Consider the following 18,505-nt stretch of genomic DNA (forward strand, 5'->3'; position numbering starts at 1 on the left):
CTTCTTTCTTCATTAAGACACACTCAGTAGTTCAGATTAAAGATAAAACCCACAAACACGTACCTTAAACACACCGAGTGCAGCTGATGCCGATCATAAAACCAAATATTCATGAGACAGAGTTCAGTGGAAGGAGTTCAGGCTGTTTTCAGCTGTGGCCCCAAATCAGAAGGAATAGATTTAAAAAGGCACAAAGAAGACGAGCTCTGAGCTTCCGTCTGTTTTCCATCCATTCAGCCTCTAAAGTGTTGGTTTTTATTCTGGGATGTCGTCCCTGCACAAAGGCCGAGCGGAAACGTGCACAGAGTTCAGTCCCAGCCCGGATTAAACGCCTCGTGCACCAGGAGTTTCACAGTTTATTTTGTGTGAAATTAGTCAGATTTTCCTTCCAAATATTGATCAGTTTCTCTCTAATCTTTTTGGAGGAAGGCGACTCCTAACAAACGAGACTTTTTAAAGATTTATTTTGTCTTTTCAGGTCAGTTCAATCCTTTAAAGATTGCAGAAAAACCACCAAAACGCTGTTTTTATGGCCGTCTTGAGCTGGAAGACGTGAGGAGATGTGACTGATCGGTCACGTTACAGGAACTTAAAACCTTTCTGGAACCAGTGCTGTGGAGTTAAAGGGACAGTTCGCCTCTTGACATGAAGCTGTATGACATCTAATATCAGCAACATCATTTCTGAACATCTTCTTACCCCCTGCTGCGTCCTGTGAGCAGAGTTCCAGCCTCGTTTTGGTGTTGGTGAAGGTAGTCCGGCTAGTTGGCTGGGGTTTAAAAAATAAAGTGTTTTGCTTCTCAAAACAATATGCGTTCAACAGAGTAATACATTTGCATCACAAAATGATTCTCCAGGAAAAAGTCAGACCTCACAATCGCTTGGCCCTATTTTCTCTCCCTTCATATCACTGCCTGCTTCCTGTTTTGAGAAGCAAGACGCTTTATTTTTTAAACCCCAGCCAACTAGCCGGACTACCTTCATCAACACCAAAACGAGGCTGGAACTCTGCTCACAGGACGCAGCAGGGGGTAAGAAGATGTTCATAAATGATGTTGCTGATATGGGATGTCATACAGCTTCATGTCAAAAGAGGCGAACTGTCCCTTTAAGGTGGACTCGGCCGACTCTGGCCACTAACTTGGGTTCCATAAAGGTTGTAAGTATTGATTTTAATTCACTGTTTAAAACCTGCAGCATCAGCAGGTCCAGCGTCGGAGGAGGAACGACCCAAACTTTGGATCCGATCTTTTTCCTTCATCTTGTGAAAAACAGCTGCCTCAGATACTTTATCTGCTGTTGGGAACGCTCACTCTCATCCTCCCGTCCTCGTCTTTATGGATCACAGGTAGCTCAACCTCTCATAAAGGACGGGTTCTGAACTAAATGGACTTTAGTCCAGCTTCCCTCGGTCTGAGGACACCTGCAGAACAGCAAAAGCTTCGGGAAATGATGTTAGAACCACGTAAACCGAAGCAGATTGGAAAACTCTGGAGCTTTATAAGAGCCTCTGAGGCAGGTGAAAACACATCCAGCTGGTTTCATTCATTACAACTTTGCTCCAGAGTTTTAGAAACTGGAAATTTATTGGAAAATTAAAGGCAGCAGCTGCAGAACCCGATTATTTTCCTCATCAACACACCTGTCGCCGCTCAATATTCATCTTTAAGGCCTCACTCTGACTGAATGTGTTTATAATCATCAATAACATCATTACAAGTGTAAAAAAATATATATTTTTATCATTCAAACCACCCCCAACATATTCGATCATTATATTTTTGTATTTCAAGCTGAATATCTATAGATTTTGAACTGTTAAATGTGCTGATTTAGAGCTTGTGGTTGACACGACTGAGGGTGAAAATGCAAAAACATCGATCCCACTTATTATTATTATTATTATTATTATTATTATTATAGGTTAGAGAGGGTTGCTCGCAGGGAAATGGGATTTTACTGGAACGAGTGAGTGAGGACGGTCGTCTTTAGAGTATAAAAGCACATGAGAAGTTTAAATGGAGCGCAGGGAGTTGGACCCGAGACGTCCAAACATACGTAACCCTTTGTGATGGTTTCCTTTCAAACCGCCCCTCAGTGAGGAATGCCGCCACCCAAACACCGATTTAATTTAGCTTTCAGGTAAAAGTCCCTTTCAGCTCTAAACTTCCCCTTCAGATTTAAAGGTTTTGACCAGATGAACAGAAATACATCCTCACATTTCCAGATTTTTCTTTGTTTCAGGCCATGTTCCAAGATGGCCGCCCCCACAGACCCGTAAGATCTGCTTCAAATCTGATCTGAACTCATCAATCAGGAGCATTAAGGTGTGAGATTCTGTACAGTTTAAGGCCACTTAAAGGCTTTAACACTGTTTTACCATCTCAGTGGTTGCAGCTGCGCTGGCACTACTGTAAATATCTTTAAGAAATCTTCTACTTTGGGACTTATTTTTTAGATTGAGAAAACAACGAGCTTGTGGATCGTTACTGGCAGGAAGTTAAAGCCCAGATGTGTGGTCCTAAAGCAGCAAAGAGGTGAAGTTTTGACCCCAGCGGCAGATGAACAGAAATACATCCTCACATTTCCAGATTTTTTTTTTGTTTCAGGCCATGTTCCAAGATGGCCGCCCCCACAGACCCGTAAGATCTGCTTCAAATCTGATCAGAACTCATCAATCAGGAGCATTAAGGAGTGAATTTCTTTCAAAAATCTTCTATTTTGTGACTTATTTTTAAATTGAGAAAATAACGAGCTTTTGGATCGTTACTGGCAGGAAGTTACAGCCCCGACATCCTCACATTTCCAGATTTTTTTTGGTTTGAGGCCATGTTCCAAGATGGCCGCCCCCACAGACCCGTAAGATCTGCTTCAAATCTGATCAGAACTCATCAATCAGGAGCATTAAGGAGTGAATTTCTTTCAAAAATCTTCTATTTTGTGACTTATTTTTAAATTGAGAAAATAACGAGCTTTTGGATCGTTACTGGCAGGAAGTTACAGCCCCGACATCCTCACATTTCCAGATTTTTTTTGGTTTGAGGCCATGTTCCAAGATGGCCGCCCCCACAAACCCGTAAGATCTGCTTCAAATCTGATCAGAACTCATCAATCAGGAGCATTAAGGAGTGAATTTCTTTCAAAAATCTTCTATTTTGTGACTTATTTTTAAATTGAGAAAACAACGAGCTTGTGGATCGTTTACAACGCCCCGACGTTTGGTCCTAAAGCAGCAAAGAGGTGAAGTTTTGACCCCAGCGGCAGATATCTGGGAGGCGTCGCACCTCAGAAATGCAGTCAGGTGGTTCAGCACATGCACGGCCGCGTTAATAAGTCGCTAATGCACACTGAAGCCGTGTGTTCATGCAGCGTCCGAGGAGTCAGAGCAGCCGTCCTCACGTTTGCCGGCAACCTGGTGAAGTCAGAGGGGAAGGTTAGAGAGGCTACCACAGAAGAAGAAGAAGAAGAAGAGCGGGCATGCTGAGGCGGAGCGGCAGGCGAGCAGTAAAGACCCAAAGCCACCACACAGAATTCTTGTTAATTTAATTGAGAGATTCAATATAAAACATCATCAAAAACAAAAAAAGGAACAGCAGAAAAAGACTCCTGGCAAAGTGAGCAGAGTCCATGCTGATCAGAGAGGAAAATAAAATAAAAAAACATGGAGCCTGCAGCTTCTGTGAGAGTCCAGCAGGGCAAACAGCTGTAAACATGTAAGATGACCAACACACGGGATGCGTTTTCAGAGCCACCGCTGAGGAAAAGGTCCAAAGTCTTCACCTTCCTTCTGTAATAACGTTCCTGTTTCTGTCACTGGAAGTCTGATCAGTAAACATTCTGCTGTAAGATTCAAGTGATTCTCTGTTCTTTGAGAACTTAATGGAAAAAGTTAAGAGCCTTAAAGCTGCTAAAGTTAAAGTGTGAGGGATCCTTTCTACATTCAGCTTACTTCCTTTTAAGAATCATTTACAAAGTCCGTTTGAATATTTTGAGGTTTTCATTCGTTCGTTTTACTCGTTTCCATTAAGTTTTTTTTTTTTTCATGCATCAGAAAAGCTTGGAAAAGTTGTTTTGGGGGTCGTGGAACCATGATGGAATCAATTCTGGATTTTTCCTCCAGTTTATGACCAAAACCGCAGATTTATTTTTGTTTATTCAGCCTCAAAGTCTCTGTTTATAACAGCTGTGTGTAAAGTAGCCTACACCGCCACCTGGTGGCCACACTAGAGCAGTTCATTCACTCCAAACCAGCTGATGGAAAGTTTTTCTGTGCCATCAGTTTGAATACGAATTTCTGATATTGAATTTTTACAGCATCAAAATCAGACTTTGAATTTGAAAAACCAACAGTGTGAAAAAAAAATCAATTTCTAAAAATAAAAATTCAGTGGAAAAAATTCAATGAAAAAAAAAATTAAACTTACAATTAAAATTACATACACTGAATTTTTTTTTCATTTAATTTTTTTGAAAGTTGAATTTCTTGTGATTTTTTTTTTTTAGATGTTGACTTTTTTTTTTTACACTGATTCTCGTTTTTAAAAATTAATTTATTTTTTTACACTGTTGGTTTTTCAAATTCAAAATCTGATTTTGATGCTGTAAAAATTAAATATTACAAATTCGTATTCAAACTCTTTTCTGGCACAGAAAAACTTCCACAGAAACAACCCTGAAGAGCATTTTCTGTTGTGTCGTTTCAAATGTTCGCTACAAACATCTTCTGATATGCTGCGTATTGCTGTTTAAAAACCAGAAACTGGGATGTGTCGCCACTCTAAAAACCTCCAAACGGCAACGCTGCTACACACAAAACGAAGATGGGTGACCTCTGAAAACTGAGCCTCACAACATGAATGAAAACACGTGTCTTAGTGGCAAAAATGGCAGTAACGTATGGGCGAGCAACAGGAGGAAACCCCGAACATTTGTGCTTATTTCTCAGTCCAACACCGCTTTAGATTCCAGAATGAAGCCAAACTTTAAGGTGTTCCATCTTTAACCAACACGGCTGCTCTACGGCTGCAGAGAAACATCATTCGCTCAAGGAAAAGTGGGAGGAAAATACGTAAGGCTGCCCGACAACCCGGTCCAGAGACGAGTGGCACGAGGTGGGGAGATAAAGAAAGAGCCGTAACCGCGGAAACAGAGAGAAGGGAAATGTTTGCCACCACACACACAAGAAGAAGCAGGCCAGAGCGCAGTTTTCTTTCTTTATACCTTACTCCTGAAGAGCGGCTTGGCCCCGGGGCCGCAGTACTCGTTGTATATGAGCTTGAAGAGGAAGAGGTGGAAGAGGGTGATGAGCGAGGCCACGCTGAACCAGAAGAGGAAGGGCAGGCCCGGGTACCTGTTGGCCATGTGCTCCTCGTGGGCCAGGATGGCCTTGAGGTGCAGCGTGTGGCGCAGGTCCTGCAGGTGGCGCAGGTCGGTGGAGATGTAGAGCAGCGGCGTGATGGGCTGCGTCACCATGACGGGGAAGGTGTGGCCCTTGGCCTCCGACGTCAGCTCCACGGGCTCGTTCAGGCAGCCGGCCTCGCAGGCGTACAGCTTCACCGCCGTCTCCTGCTTCACCGACACGTGCAGGAAGGGCTTCCCCTCGCCGTCCAGCAGCACCGCCAGGCTGAGCAGGTCCTGGTTGTAGCGGATCCCGCGCAGGGCGTAGCTGTTGTGCAGCACGTCGGGGTCGGCCTGGAACTGCAGGTGGTTCTCGGTGAACTGGAGGCCGCCGAAGCTCAGCGCCATGCCCTGCATGGCCCCGTGGGCGCCGGCCGCCACCAGCACCCTGCAGCCGCGCTTCTGCAGCGTCAGCGTCCACAGCGTGACCAGCTGCAGGATCTGCGCCGCGCTGCTCACGCGCTCGGGCCACAGGTTCTCCGCGTGCATGGTGGCGTGGCCGCTGAAGCAGTGGTCGGCGTAGTTGAGGCTGGACTCCAGCCGGGCGCGCTCCTCGCCGCTCAGCCTCCGGTCCAGCAGGGGCGCTGTGGAGGAGGACAGGATGTAGTAGAGCGTGGTGTTCACGGTGCGGCTGGACGGCGTGTGGGAGTCCGTGATCTTCCTCATTTCTACCCCTGAATCAGCAGAGAGACACAAACGCACAATTTAACACAAGCCAAAATTCATTTAAATGATTTTATTTGTTTCTTTTTATATGTAAATTAATTTTATTTCTACAGCCCTTTACAGACAATCCTTACGGTGTACCAAAGTGCTTTACAGCAGGTAATAAATAAAGAGAAGAAGAAGTAAAAACAAATAAAAACAATAAAAGAACAGTGAAAGCAATACAATACAACAAAATCAAATAAGATTTTAATATATTCTTTTATGTATTTTTAATCTTTTTTTGTTTCTCTTTATATTATTTTATGTATTTTTAATGCTTCTTACACTCCCTGCTGCAATGCTTTTATTTTATGTAAAGCACTTTGAACTGTTTTGTACATGAAATGTGCTACAAATAAATTTGATTTGATTTTGAAGCCCGACTTAAAGCGTACGTTTTACGGAACTCTCCTTCAAAACAGCAGAAACCTCCCTGAAGGTGCACTTCCTAACTGTTCTGGTGCTTTTTACTGGGATCACTTTATCTCTGGTGTTCATCACAACAGTTTGAGCTTCTTTAATCCAAACCTGTTCGTTCGTCAAATGTGACATATTCCCCTAAAAATAAATATATTATGCGGTTTATTTATAAATCTTATCATTAACTTCAATTAAAACTTCATTTATTTTTAATTTTCTCTTTAGTTAAGAGGCTCTTAATTTAAACACTGCATTTAAACTATTTTATGATGATAAAACCGGAAATATTTTCCAAGGAAGTCTTTGTTCGACAGTTAAAACAGTTTATCACCATAACTGTTTATTAATAAATCTTAATATTAACGTCATTTATTTTTAATTTTCTCTTTAGCAAAGAGGCTCTTAAAGCTATAATGTGTAATATTTCACGGACATTCATTGGGGTGTAACACTGTTATGTACATTCGCATGCTGAATATAAAGAATATAAGAACACTGCACTTTTGTGATGGAGGTAATTAATAACGATTGAGGTAATACTTGTGAATGATGAGACTCAAATTTGTTAATAGACAACGTGAAATATTACACATTATGGCTTTAAAGGTGTTTTACTGCATTTAAACTATTTTATGATGATAAAACCGGTCTTTGTACGACAGTTAAACAGTTTATCACCATAACTGGGATTTAGCCCCTGATTGAGCATGAAAACATTTCCTTAGAACAAGGAAGAAGTGATTTTTATTTTAATTTTTTTTTAAAGAAATGACCATTAATTACAGAAAATAAACCCAAACTGCAGCAAAGATGTTGGAGCATGATAATAGTTAAAGTAATGAAACATTATATTTAGTACAGCCGTATGCACACAGACTGGAAATAAACCTGCATGTGAGCAGCCATGGAAGAGTGCACCCCCCTGCACACACCTGTTCCCCCTGCACACACACCTGTTCCCCCTGCACACACCTGTTCCCCCTGCACACACCTGTTCCCCCTGCACACACCTGTTCCCCCTGCGCACCTGTTCCCCCTGCACACACCTGTTCCTCCTGCACACACCTGTTCCCCCTGCACACACCTGTTCCCCCTGCACACACCTGTTCCCCCTGCACACACCTGTTCCCCCTGCACACACCTGTTCCCCCTGCACACACCTGTTCCCCCTGCACACACCTGTTCCCCCTGCACACACCTGTTCCCCCTGCACACACCTGTTCCTCCTGCACACACCTGTTCCTCCTGCACACCTGTTCCTCCTGCACACCTGTTCCTCCTGCACACCTGTTCCCCCTGCACACACCTGTTCCCCCTGCACACACCTGTTCCTCCTGCGCACCTGTTCCCCCTGCACACACCTGTTCCCCCTGCACACACCTGTTCCTCCTGCGCACCTGTTCCCCCTGCACACACCTGTTCCTCCTGCACACACCTGTTCCCCCTGCACACACCTGTTCCCCCTGCACACACCTGTTCCCCCTGCACACACCTGTTCCCCCTGCACACACCTGTTCCCCCTGCACGCACCTGTTCCCCCTGCACGCACCTGTTCCCCCTGCACACACCTGTTCCTCCTGCACACACCCGTTCCTCCTGCACACACCCGTTCCTCCTGCACACACCCGTTCCTCCTGCACACACCCGTTCCTCCTGCACACACCCGTTCCTCCTGCACACACCTGTTCCCCCTGCACACACCTGTTCCTCCTGCGCACCTGTTCCCCCTGCACACACCTGTTCCCCCTGCACACACCTGTTCCCCCTGCACACACCTGTTCCCCCTGCACACACCTGTTCCCCCTGCACACACCTGTTCCTCCTGCGCACCTGTTCCCCCTGCACACACCCGTTCCTCCTGCACACACCCGTTCCCCCTGCACACACCCGTTCCCCCTGCACACACCCGTTCCTCCTGCACACACCCGTTCCTCCTGCACACACCCGTTCCCCCTGCACACACCCGTTCCCCCTGCACACACCCGTTCCTCCTGCACACACCCGTTCCTCCTGCACACACCCGTTCCCCCTGCACACACCCGTTCCTCCTGCACACACCCGTTCCCCCTGCACACACCCGTTCCCCCTGCACACACCCGTTCCTCCTGCACACACCCGTTCCCCCTGCACACACCTGTTCCTCCTGCACACACCCGTTCCCCCTGCACACACCCGTTCCCCCTGCACACACCCGTTCCTCCTGCACACACCCGTTCCCCCTGCACACACCTGTTCCTCCTGCACACACCTGTTCCTCCTGCACACACCCGTTCCCCCTGCACACACCCGTTCCCCCTGCACACACCTGTTCCTCCTGCACACACCCGTTCCCCCTGCACACACCCGTTCCCCCTGCACACACCCGTTCCTCCTGCACACACCCGTTCCCCCTGCACACACCCGTTCCCCCTGCACACACCTGTTCCTCCTGCACACACCCGTTCCCCCTGCACACACCCGTTCCTCCTGCACACACCCGTTCCCCCTGCACACACCCGTTCCTCCTGCACACACCTGTTCCTCCTGCACACACCTGTTCCTCCACCCGAGGTGACAGAGCGCCATTTTAAACCATCAACTTGTATTATCTCCTCTAATAAGCCTCCATCTTTCAAAATATTTTGCTTTTGAGTGATTTCTGGTTTCAATCAGGAAGATGGAGGCAGAAACGAGCTTCTACCAGCGGCAGGTTGGCTGGGCAACGATTAAAGTGCAGGAACAGCACTATTTTCAATAAAAAAAAAACAGTAATAAAATAAAATTTAATTTTATATTTGAATTATTTATTTATCTATTTATATATTTTTTGAATGGGGCATTTTTGAATGAGTGGGGTTAGGGGATGGGTAATAATAATTTAACCCAACACTCCTGTTTTTGTTCATCCATGAAACAAGTAATTAGAACGTGTTCTACTCTACTTACAAATAAATCTGTTGAAATATCTGTTGAAAACATTTTGTATGGATGTTTTCTTATGACTTCTGCTTATATTTATGCTTGGATATAATATATTCCCAGTTAGTTCTCCTAAATTCCCATTATTCCCATGGAAAGTTTCCAATATGGAATATATCCTAAATTCCCAAGCTTAACTTCCCATGGAAATTTACCGGAAACTTTCCGCCCCTTTGCAACCCTATTTGGGACTGGTGGCCAGCTTTATGTAAACACTGTAAAGGTCCAGACGGTTAGTTTTACAGCCCCAGCTCACCTGAAATGAAGAGGTCCGCCCAGGCCTGCTGGTGGTCCATCACCAGGTCCTCCACGGAGGCCCTCAGCAGCTCCCCCAGCTCCTTTTTGGCTCCGTCCCTCAGTGCGCTGAAGGTCTCCTCCAGCTTGGAGGACTCGATGGGGTCCGATGTCCACACCACGGACAGCACGTTGTCAGTGTGGTCGGACTTGGCAGCGACGTGGATCCTGCTGCTCAGCTTTTTGGCGACCACCACCACCAGCACCATCCGGTTGTTCTCCACCGGGACCCTGCCGGAGGAGAGCACGATGTCCCGGTCCTCCAGCTTCTCCACGCTGGTGGAGAACTTGCTCCCGAAGGACGGAGAACTCCCGGAGGAGACCTCCAAAGCGGCGGCTCTGTCCGAGGGGTTCTTGATGTGGATGCGCTGCAGGTAGACGTTGGGTCTGCTCCTGTGCGCCATGACCTCCTCCCGGATGGAGACGCAGTCCCGGGCAGACTGCACCGCGGCCGGTGAGGCGCAGCGGACCGACAGCACGGATCCCTTCCGGAACCACAGCATGCTGGCCTGAGCCTCGGCGCGCCCGCCCTCCAGGTGGATGTCCACTCTCGGGGAGTAGTCGGTCTGATGCACGGGCGCCGAGCCGGGCTGCGCAGAGGACGCCACCCACAGTCTGTTGGAGTCGACATCGATCAGGATGTGGCCGTTACCTGAAACGAAAGGCGTGTCCAGCTGGTCCTCGGGCGTCCTGTGGATCCCCTCCCCTCGCTCCACAACGGACTTCCACCTGTTAGATAGATTCTTTCAATGGCAGCTCAACAACAAGCCGGAGGGATCTCAAGTTAAATAAAGAGTTTATTGGTGGTCACATGTCAAAGCATATCGGCACTGGGCTCAGTGGAACAGAGCTCCCGCAGGAAATCCGTCAGACTGAGCCTCGATTTCCGGGTCTCGTTTGCATTTATAGCCTCATAGGTTGGACTCACACTCGACTAGTGGTGCAACGGATCATCATTGATCCGTTCGGATCAATTATTTCGGTTCGGCACACACATGATCCGCGGATTGATTTATGAAAAAAAAAAATTGTGCGCATGTTCAGTCCTCACACAGCCGTTACCATTCCTGCTAGTTCCAGGGACAGAGCTACTTTCCACGCTCTGGGTAAAAGTCTGCAACAGTTCCCTCTTCAATAAGCAAACAGTCCTATGGCTCGTTTGTGATTTATTGTCCTCGGCGTACAACATGTAGAACAGTGGGCATGGAAAATAAAAGACTTCGGTGACTACAGTAACGATAACTGCTGCCTCTGTCTGTTTCCATATACTCGCGCTGCCACACAAACCTGTCGCCTAGGTTACCACACAGACATAACACGTAGCTGACATAGCGATAGCTAACATAGCGATAGCTAACATAAAGAAAACCAGGCCACGCATTTGCAGCGACATCACCCCGGTGTTTCACTGACAGGAGTGAAACCCAAAGCGGGTGAACAACCGCTCATCACCGCGGAAAGCGATCACAAACGCTATCGGTGTGTTTTTATGTTGCACTTTAAGTTGTTTTTCTTTGATTATGTTGAAAAGAAGATGTTAATTGTGCACTTTAAGTTGATTTTATATATTTCAATTTAATAATTTAAAAGTGTTAATAAACAAAAAGACAAAACATGTTTATTTGTCTTGTCTATTTTTTTTTTTTTTTTTTGCTGATCCGAAAAATGATCCGATCCGTGAGTCTTTTGATCCGTTGCACCCCTACACTCGACCGAGTATGATTGGACCTGCTTCGTCATATTCTCTGGATCAGCCAAACAATGTGTGTGTGTGTGTGTGTGTGTGTGAGAATCTGCCCTTGCTTTCCCAATTCAGGGTGCTTGCTCTTTTTCCAAATTAAAATCACAGACTTTTAAAAACTGATACTCTCCCCCCCACATGAAAATCACAAGTACATGAATTTCACATCAAACAAGTGTCACAAAAACTATAAAAAAAAATGGATGGATGGATGAATGTATGTAGAATTCAGTCTCTTCACTCACATCTCATCCCATTAGGCTAACACAGTACGTGACCAGTTAGTAAAATGATAGTTTTATAGCCTACCTTCCTATTTCTCATTTCACAATGCCTTTGAGCTTACTGTAAAATTCTACCATACATTTATTTTCCATACTTTATTAAGACTTTCACACAAAATTCAAGACTTTTCAAGGTCTGGAAAACAGTGCTTCAAAATTCCATACTTATTAAGACTTTCAAGACTTGCGCAAGCACCCTGCAATTGTTTTGTCTTCCCATTCCTGCATGGAAAAGCACAGAGATTATTTCATTTATAATGTCTAAGAACAAAGCTTATTTTAACACACCTGTGGATCTCGGCCTGCAGGCACTGTCCGGCCGCCCCGTCGGGCACGGCCGAGCCGCTGAAGAGCCTCCACCGGTGCTCGGCCCCCAGGTACCAGTAGAAAATGAGAAACAGGAGCAGTCCGACCAGGAGCCTCCTCGCCCAGCTGCTCGACAACAGACCCGGTAGCCCCTTTAATCTCTGCTGGAGCCACATTTTTATGGCAAAACAAAGGAAGCCCGGCGACGAGTCCGCGTCTCAAGACCGCACACAGGGTGCTTGAGAAGTAAATTCAAGATGTCACATCGACTTTGTCTCGTACTTTTCCCCCCCGGAGCTCACAGAAACTGACCAGCTGAAGTCCGGCTAGCAGAGTTTAGCTAGGTGGCTAATGAGAATGAACTCTGACTAAAATGTGTTTCTCGCATCGTATTTTTGCTCATATCCTCCGGACAGTATCTGTGACGGTGGTCAAGATGTAGTTTCAGGAATAATTTAGCTTTTTCTTTTGTTTGCTTTTAAGCAGAAAGAAAATCACCTGACTTCGTGGACTCTGCCTCCAGCAGTTGACACTTCTGGTTTGTTCTTCTTCGTCTCTCTTTGGGTTTTGTGGGCGGTTGGGAACCAGCTGACATGCGCGCATTACCGCCACCTGCTGGACGGCGGTGTTCAAGCCTAAAAAAAAAAAGCCACCTTAAAATACAAGGTATGTACGGAAGCCCAGAGCGGACGTGGTACGTATAAACTTTTTTCTGATGGTTTTCTCGAGATAACGAGTTAATTTACTACGGAAGAGTATTAGGGCCAGGCATAAAAGTCAACATGACGAGAATAAAGTCAAAATGTCGAGAATAAAGTCGTTTCAACATTTCGACTTTAATGTTGACATGTCAACTTTATTCTCAACATGTCGACTTTATTCTCGACAGGCAAAATATTATTATTTTTTCTTATGCCTGGCCCTAATACTCTTCCGTAATTTACCGATGGTTTTCGGGGCCACTTTTTCTCCCCAGTCCGCCCGTTTATATGTGTTCGCAATTTGTTTGTCTCGTAGAGATAACTTTCATATCAGCCCGCGTCATTTAAGGAGACGGCCGGCTCGACTGCAGCTGTGACCGGCTGAGGGGACCAGGCTGTATCCATGGTTACCGAACGATGCACGAGAGTTGCCGTTATCTTTTTGTCGAAATGCTCGTCACACCAGCAGGATTTGCTTTGTGCATTTTCACAAGCAGAATTGTTACACAAACGCTCCAATGTTTGATTCATAGGCTACTTTGTTCAGTTTTCAATGAAAGGGGGGTAAAAATGAGCATTTTTATGTCCATAAAAATCAAATTAAACTTAAACCAAACTAAATCAAAAGGCCACTGATGCATCATGGGGGATGTGGTTTAACGCAGGCAAAAGGAGATGAATGTCCAAGATGAATTCTTGCGTCTTCTGATGATTTACTTCCAAACAATAAAAGAAACAAAAGAACAAAGAAAACCTGCTGCTCTCTCCTTTTCCCTGGTAAAAAACCATCGGCCCACCCAGGTGCATGCTGGGACTCCAGGTGCCCAGTGTGACCCAATTACCAAAATATTTCTAAACAAATAACTAACAAAGAATATTAGCAAAAAAATCTGATCTAAATAAAGCTCTGAAATGAATCAAATAAAGTCATAATTAGCAAATTAAATTTACAACTAGGACCAAAAAACAAAAACTAACTTTACAAATAGCTCCTACAACAAGGTATGAGCCATTCATCTACGTCCCAAGACGGACATCTTAGCAAATAACCAATTTTAAATTCTACAACCCCGATTCCATCAATATTTCCAACTTTTTTTGACAGTTCTTGCTGCCATCAAATTCAGTTTTCACAGAATATTAAAATGTTTTGGGTTGTATCTTTAGGCACTTTGTTCCCAGAGACACATCATTTGTTCCCATTTCTTTAGTTGCATCTATGAAAAACAGCTTCATAGTTTCAACTTTTTTGTACATTTACGTTTAAAACTGCTTTCAGTTACCAAAAGAGTCAAATTAATATAAGATATTCAGTTTAAAAAAAATCCTAATCCCAAAATAATGAACGCTATCACGCCTAAAAGTAGAAAAGTAGGAAAAAAACAGACAATAATAAGAATTATATGTTATTCAACATCAAGAAAAGTAAATAAGATTCAATTTAAAGCTTAATAAAGGAATATAAGATATAATCTAATGACTAATTATGGAACAATTAATATAAATGAAATGATTAAACTGTTGTATGCCAGCAGAAATGAATCATCTAGAAGCTCTTTGTGGGTTTTAGACTGGAATTAAGATTAGTTCCCATTTCTTTAGCTGCATGTGTGAAAAACAGCAAGGATAACACAGTCTGACAGACAGAAAACAGGATTTCTGCAGCAACAAGGTGATTCCCAAAGAGCTGTTAGCTGAAAACTTGGCATATCTCAGCATGGTGTGCAGTGTGTCCTTAAAACATTTGAGGAAACTGGACAAGTGGAGGACAGAAGAAGAAGTGTCAGGCCTAAAGAACTATCTCCAGCAGATGAACAGGATCTGAAAGTGATGTCCTTAAGAAAGAGGAAAACATCCAGCAAAGACCTGACACAGGAGCTGAGAGATGCATCTGGACCTTCAGCTGATCCATCTGCTGTTGGCCCAAGCCTCATCAGAAATGGGCTCCATGGAAGGGTGGCTGTCAGGAAGCCGTTCTTAAGGAAGGGAAACGGGGAGAACACCATCTCTGGTACGGAAGCCCAGAGCGGACGTGGTACGTATAAACTTTTTTTTTGATGGTTTTCTCGAGATAACGAGATAATTATGTCCACCCCACCACAGTTAACTTACCGATGGTTTTCGAGGCCACTTTTTCTCCCCAGTCCGCCCCTGTTTATATGTGTTTATATGTGTTTCTGGTAAAGGTTTTTACCCATTTTCACCCCTCTTTCATTGAAAACTGAATAAAGTAGCCGGAGACGGCTGGCTCCGGCTACACCCTGCTGAGAGGACCAGGCCGTCTCCATGGTTACCGAATGATGCACGAGAGGTGCCGTTATCTTTTTCTCGAGATAACGATAATTCCATGTTTGATTCATAGGCTACTTTATTCAGTTTTCAATGAAAGTGGGTAAAAATGGGTAAAAACCTTTGCCAGAAATACATATAAACACATATAAACAGGGGCGGACTGGGGAGGAAAAGTGGCCTTCGGTAAATTAACTCGTTATCTCGAGAAAACGATTAAAAAAAAAGAGTTTATAGTACCACGTCCGCTCTGGGCTTCCGTATTAAGATGAGTAAATATTCTTTAGAAATTGTTCTCTTTGTGCTGTTTCAGTTAAATACGTTTCACTGATTTGCAGGTTTGTTTAATTGGTTTATATTGATATTTCTCCCAGAATCAGAGGAATAAATAAGGAAACCTTCAGGTGAAAAAAAAAAATTGGTTACGTGCAAGTGCTCATGTCCCCTCTCCAAAAAGATCTTCGTCCCACCCATTAAACAAGGGGGCGTTTTACTTGTAGTTTAACACACCAGCCTACTGTCCATCTCAAGTTTCTGTGTCAAAACCGTTACAAAGACATCAAGCGTTTTAGGTGAATTTCCACCTTGTTCAGGTGCCTGTAAATGTGTGCAGACGGTGAAGGGATTGGAAGGAAAAAGAGGGGCAGAGACAGTGTTCGGCCAGCCTGGGAGGGTTAACAAATAAGGCGAGGTTTACCGAGGCAGTCATTCGGAAAAGTGTGGACATTTCGGGTCCATACCGCGGATTCTTTTAACAGATTTATCTCAACTTTGTCAACAATGAAACCATCCATTTTGTTACTGTTTTCGTGGATTTCATTCTGTGCACTTTTCCCGCTGACAAACGGCGAAGAGAAGCGAATCCCGCAGGGTAAGCCAACAGTTCCCGACCGGGGCAGCCCACATTCACGCCGTGCCTGTTGCGTCTTTTGTGGCTTTCAACGGGGTTTCACGACAGTGTCTCGTCGTTAACAGTGTGCCTACATGTATGTTTGATCAGAGCCTCAGTAGACTCCTCCGTTTATGTTGTTCTGAGCTGGGGAAAAAAAACTCTTTCTCGGCTATAACTGTACATAACGGCTGTAACTGTTCATAACGGCTAAACCAACCGCCCGGTAACCGAACATTCCAGCAGTTTCTCGTGCAGCTAACCGTCTGAAAAGTCGCTCGTGGCATTTTCCTACTCCATATCTACAGTTAGCTTGAATCTAAGTTGGCTAGTTTAAAAAAAACCTGAGATTTAAGTCACTATATTTGTTGTTAATGTTGAGCTGAAGTAGACTCCTCCGTTCATGTTGTTCTGAGCTGGTGAAAAAAAAAACCTCTTTCTCGGCTGTAACTGTACATAACGGCTGGTAACCGAACATTCCAGCAGTGTCTGAAAAGTCGCTCGTGGCATTTTCCTACTCCATACAGTTAGCTTGAATCTAAATTGGCTAGTTTAAAAAAAAAACCCTGAGATTTAAGTCACAAAATTTGTTGTTAATGGTGCATGTATACACGCCGAATAGTTACTTAAAACTCAATGCACACCTCTAACTAACTTCTTCAACTTGGAGCTTCTGTATAGTGATTTTGAAAATGGAAAAACTTTAAATTTAACATGATTTGAGTTCAGTATTTTTGCTCCGTGTGTTCATGAAAGCAGATTTTTACGTAGCCAGCCGTTGAGGACACCTCCATGCCGCTGACGTGGACGGGACTGCTCTACTTTTACAGCCTTTAGCCTTTTTGACATCAACATAAAAGTGTATGAAATAAAAAAAAACTTTAAAAAAACAGCCGTATTTTGTCTTTATAGCGGTTTATTTTGTTGTCTCCCGTTAAAGAAAAGTCGTAGTTTGAAGAAAATAACTAGAAACAGAACGCAGAAAATGTCTGTTGGTTGGATTGGACCGATTCAGATGGCATATTTTTGGTATTGAGCTTAAATTTCATGGCTAAATTCACATGTGAATTGTTATATTTTACAGCATGCCAGTCATTTCACATTAACATCCGCTTTCATCAAACTAATATGACTAAAGAGTCAACAAAAACAGTATTTTGTCAGTGTTTTACGGTTAATGTGAGAGGTCACATTAACCGTAGAGGCCCAGACTAATGAGACACCATCCAGATGTGGAAACACATCTCATCTTGTAGATTTATCATAAATGGGGTAAACCAGAGTGTCTTAATTAGTTTTTTACACCTTTATAAATGCTGTCATTGATATGCTGTCTAAGGTGTTCTCGAAGCCAACATTTTACAGTCATAAACAGAATGCAAATGTGAAAGAAATGCCAGTTTTTCTTGTTATTTACGATGCTCCAGATGTTTAAATTAGGGCGAAACTGAATAGACAGCCTGGCCTTTGTAACAAGTTCTGTTGGGCCTCAGTATCCTTCAGGTCTAAAGCAAAGTCATCGAATGATTGATTAGTTGGTGTCTCCAACTTAAAGTTTAGTTTTGCATTTTGCTGAGACGTCTGTTTTTAAAAAGACTGATTGTGTTAAAAATTAAACGGAAACAAATCATTTACGCCCCCGAACATGGTAGAAACCGCGGAATTGTTTCCCCATATGGAGGAAATGCACTTAAAACAGGGTTAAACAGGCTCTTTTTATTAGTTTTCTCCACATTTATTGAGTTGTTCTTTTCATCCTGTGTTGATGTTATTAACAGTAATCCTGTTAATCTCTTCTGATTTTACATTGGAGTGAAAGAGGAGGAGATTTAACATGAAAACAGATTATTTGTGGGTGCATTTGCTTTTTTATTTATCACTTTAGATTTATTCTTAAAACACGAGGATCTGTTTCCATAAACTGATGAAAAGACACGCGAACTATTCTTTAATGTAAAACTTTAAGGTAAATCATGTAATGTCGATTAAAAGTTTATTTAAAATGAAACGTACCACCTAAAATCCATGTTTTTATCCTACAACAGAAGGTGTTATACGTATTATTTGATTATAGTTTGAATATGTGTGACTTTTTTTAAAGGAAAAAACTCTGAAAAGCTCAACTCCAGTACAGATTTAATGTGTTATCTGTACACTTATTTGATATGTTCTCCTTTTTACGTGGTCATATTCTTACCTAATCAGTCAGGATGCAGTTTTATTAGCTGTAACTTATAATGTTAATACGTGTTTTAATGATGCAAGCTTTCACTGGCAGGGTGGTGTAGCTGTTGTGGACCTGTTTTTGGAGGCAGTCTGTAATTAAATGGGCAAAAAGCAGGGCTTTTCCCAGGCTTATGATTTGAATAGTTGGAGCTCATACCCTCCTGTCTGTGTCGTGTATGAACAGACTCCTATTGTGCACAGCCGGGCATAAATCACAGATTTAGAGGCTTCTTTATCCTTAAGGAAAAAGAAAAAGATGATTTCATGTGTCTGAATTGTTCCTTTTGTGCTT

General features: G+C 43.8%; 2 protein-coding genes across 2 annotated transcripts in view; one reads left to right on the forward strand and one right to left on the reverse strand.

Annotated features, from left to right (window-relative positions):
* Positions 1-1,185: 1,185 nt before the first annotated feature.
* On the reverse strand, positions 1,186-12,659 carry kiaa2013 (KIAA2013 ortholog). Its single transcript, XM_075475977.1, has 4 exons — positions 12,091-12,659; positions 9,740-10,506; positions 5,221-6,071; positions 1,186-3,412 (listed from the first exon to the last, which is right to left on the reverse strand). Exons 1-4 carry the CDS (start codon positions 12,282-12,284, stop codon positions 3,362-3,364), a joined length of 1,863 nt encoding a protein of 620 aa, XP_075332092.1. The 5' UTR covers positions 12,285-12,659; the 3' UTR covers positions 1,186-3,361.
* Positions 12,660-15,596: 2,937 nt separating this feature from the next.
* The window catches only part of plod1a (procollagen-lysine, 2-oxoglutarate 5-dioxygenase 1a), a 26,906-nt gene continuing 23,997 nt past the window's right edge, over positions 15,597-18,505 (forward strand). Inside the window, exon 1 of the mRNA XM_075475979.1 lies at positions 15,597-15,969. Coding sequence (XP_075332094.1) covers positions 15,879-15,969 — 91 coding nt within the window. The 5' untranslated portion in view covers positions 15,597-15,878. The remainder of the gene's footprint in view (positions 15,970-18,505) is intronic.

The sequence above is a fragment of the Odontesthes bonariensis genome, chromosome 10, assembly GCF_027942865.1.
Source record: "Odontesthes bonariensis isolate fOdoBon6 chromosome 10, fOdoBon6.hap1, whole genome shotgun sequence".
Classification (NCBI taxonomy): Eukaryota; Metazoa; Chordata; class Actinopteri; order Atheriniformes; family Atherinopsidae; genus Odontesthes; species Odontesthes bonariensis.

Bases quoted from the DNA above. Each gene is read 5' to 3' on its own strand.
- kiaa2013 (XM_075475977.1), bottom strand. From the start codon at position 12,284: ATGTGGCTCCAGCAGAGATTAAAGGGGCTACCGGGTCTGTTGTCGAGC. The intron at 10,507-12,090 runs GTGTGTTAAAAT...TCTATCTAACAG, and splicing joins CTGCAGGCCGAGATCCACAG to GTGGAAGTCCGTTGTGGAGC. The intron at 3,413-5,220 runs GTATAAAGAAAG...TGACTTCACCAG, and splicing joins AGCCGCTCTTCAGGAGTAAG to GTTGCCGGCAAACGTGAGGA.